Genomic DNA, 2,885 nt, shown 5'->3' on the forward strand with positions numbered 1-2,885 from the left:
CCCCCCCCCCAAGTTGTAATGAGTCTTAAAACCAGTCCATGGTTTTTAACATCCAGGAAGTTTAATAATCTTTATTCCCAATTTACCCACTCCCTCAGCTACACTATGATCCTGGCTATTGAAGACAAACAATGTATTACTTTTGCCATTCAACATGCACACTTATTGGCAAACAATGGTTAACAGAAAAGGCATGTATAAAAATAGCCTGGGCCCTCTCCTACTAAAAGTACTGATAAAACAGAAGTGGACAGCAATGAATATTAGGGTCTGTAAAGATGTGAGGTTACATATTCACACACACACACCCTTTTTGTACTTTAGAGGGTAATAATGATGCTTTTCCCTTTTGAACGGTCTTACTCTCTTATATCAGGTTTGTCAAACTCATCTGGCCCCCGCCTGAGACTGGTCTATGGACAGGGTGAAATTGGCTGGATTAGCCTCACAGAGCCTCACCCTTCTCCGCCCACATGCCAGATACAGCACCCACAGTGCTCACTCAGGCTGGTCTAGGACTACATCACCCAGCACCTATTCCGCACAAGCAGTGCCTACTCCAGCAAGTTAGGTGGGTTTCCTGGACTGACCCTGCATGTGGCTCTGCAGGCCAGATCCAGCCTGCAGGCCATATCTTTGACACCCTTGTTTTACATAATTAGCTTTGCCTATTTCAGCTGATTTTTCTCTTGGTTTGTAGCTACTTTTGATAACTTATCTTTGTTCCATATGTTTACTGCCCTCCTTAAACAACTGTTTTTATAATGGAGATAAAAATCAATGTTTAACTTGGTATTAACCTTTGCTTGTACCTGTTTCTTTCTGAGACCAAAAGAAGGGCATTTTCTACCCAAAAGTTTGTCTAAATGTATGGACACGTGTAAGACTTAGATAATTTTAAATATGGCTTAAACCATAAGCATCCAGGCATAGAAATCAGTTTAGAATCAATTAAAGCTCTTGGAATATTTTAAAGGTATACCTAGATAACCAGGTATTATGTTGAGTGGGTTCATGATGCCAAGCCATGACTAATTCTGGTCAGTCTTCCAGGCACCTCATGCTGCATTGCTTGTTTCTTCCCTCTTCCTTCTCCTCTCCCCTCCCCTCCCCAAAGTTGCTGCTCTGGTATGCAGCCAGAACTCTACTGTTCCAACTTCTGTTGCCTGCACTGGACAGGGGTCTTGTGGCATCCCAGGCTGATTTGGTGTGGAAGGGGTCTAGGGGGAGGGGATCAGCTGGGTCGGGAATGCCCCTTCACCCAGGTTCCCAGGATGTTTGGTCTTTTGGGGTGGTGCTCAAGGCTTCTACTTCATACTGTGGCTTTAAAAAGACTTTCCCACTAAGCAGCTAAATTACCTTTTCTGCATGCAATTCACCTTGGTCCCTCGTGTGCCAGGCTGATTTTGCGGGAGCAGTGAAGGTGGGGAGGTGCTTAGCTGGTTGGGGTTGTGCTTGAAAGTAGCTCAGCTAACTTGCATTGCTGACACTTGGACAATTTCATAAAGATGTGTGTGCAGGGTAACGGTTAGGGAAGGGCATTCTGAAGGGATACAGCACAGAGGATAAGGAACAATTAACGGGTCAATTCACATTGACTAAGTGAGCATGGAATTGACAGCAACTGATGGGTATGTATGTATGTATGTATGTATTTTATACAATTCCTATGCAGTCCTTCCCAACAAAGTCTCAGGGCAGCTTACAGTAGGAGAAACAGAACAACTTAAAAGGGCAACTAGAATAAATAAGACAAAATAACAAAATAAAATAAAGCACAAACTCATTAAACAACATTTCGGCCTTGCTTTGCTTTCTAAATGCCTACCTAAATAGAAAGGTCTTGCAGTGCTTCTGAAAGATGACCACTCTTGGGCTTTGGTGGGCCTCAAGGGGGAGGGAGTTTAAGAGCTGAGGAGCAACTGCTGAGATTAATGTCCCATATGTTTTTACCAACTGGACTTGATGTACTGTTGGTACTTGCAGGAGGTTTCTGTCAGCTGACCATAGGGATTGTGATGGGGTGTAAGAAAGAAGTCATGTAAGGCCCAAGCTATTTAGAGCCTTATAGGTCAAGTTTAGCATCTTGAATTGCACCCAGAAAACTACTGGGAACTACAGCAGATGCCAGAGGACTGGAGTTATATGCTCCTGGTGATTTCCCGCCCCCCCCCCTCCCCCCCCTAACAAGGTAGGCCACCAGCAGCAGCTTTTGGACAGTTTTCAAGGTAAGGCCTATGTAAAGAGCATTGCAGTAGTTTAGCCACAGATGATGCTGGGCAGATAAGAGTCTGAAAAAAGGGTTGCAGCCTTCTCACTAGATTGAGTTGATGAAAAGTGATCCTAACCATGTTCACCACCTAAAGATCCAGGTACAGCAGAGGATCCAGGAGCACCCCAGTGCTGTGACCCTGAGTAGCAAGAGGAGGCTGCACAGCATCAATGACAGGTTTTCTAGTCCCTCCTAAATTAAGTTATCTGTCCACCATCATCTTCTTGGTCTTGTTTGGATTCCCTTTCAATTGCTTCACCCATATCCAGTTCCCAACTTCAGCCAGGCACTGGGAAAGGATTGAGAGTCCAGGACCTGGGTCAGAAAAGGAGAGGTAGAGCTGGGTGTCATCAGCATACATATGACCCTTCACTCCAAATCTCTGCAATTTCACCCAGCAGCCTCATCTATACATTGAATAGGACGGGTGACCCTATATGAAAGCTTCTGAGATCTGGGCTGGGGATGCACTTGGGGCAAGGGGTCGGGGTGGTGGAGCCGGGAGATGGGCTACGGGGTAGGCTACAGCTACCCCAAAATTCGCCGTATTCCTGCCTCCCAGCACAGCTGCTACCACCCACCCCACCCCACCCCACCCCTGCCCACTCTGAGC

General features: G+C 45.9%; 1 protein-coding gene across 1 annotated transcript in view; it reads left to right on the forward strand.

Moving 5' to 3' along the window:
- The window catches only part of MAP2K4 (mitogen-activated protein kinase kinase 4), a 155,890-nt gene that overhangs the window by 279 nt on the left and 152,726 nt on the right, over nt 1-2,885 (forward strand). The window contains exon 2 of the mRNA XM_025193803.1: nt 517-571. Coding sequence (XP_025049588.1) covers nt 517-571 — 55 coding nt within the window. The remainder of the gene's footprint in view (nt 1-516; nt 572-2,885) is intronic.

Source organism: Alligator sinensis, unplaced genomic scaffold (assembly GCF_000455745.1).
Source record: "Alligator sinensis unplaced genomic scaffold, ASM45574v1 scaffold77_1, whole genome shotgun sequence".
In the NCBI taxonomy this organism is placed as follows: domain Eukaryota; kingdom Metazoa; phylum Chordata; order Crocodylia; family Alligatoridae; genus Alligator; species Alligator sinensis.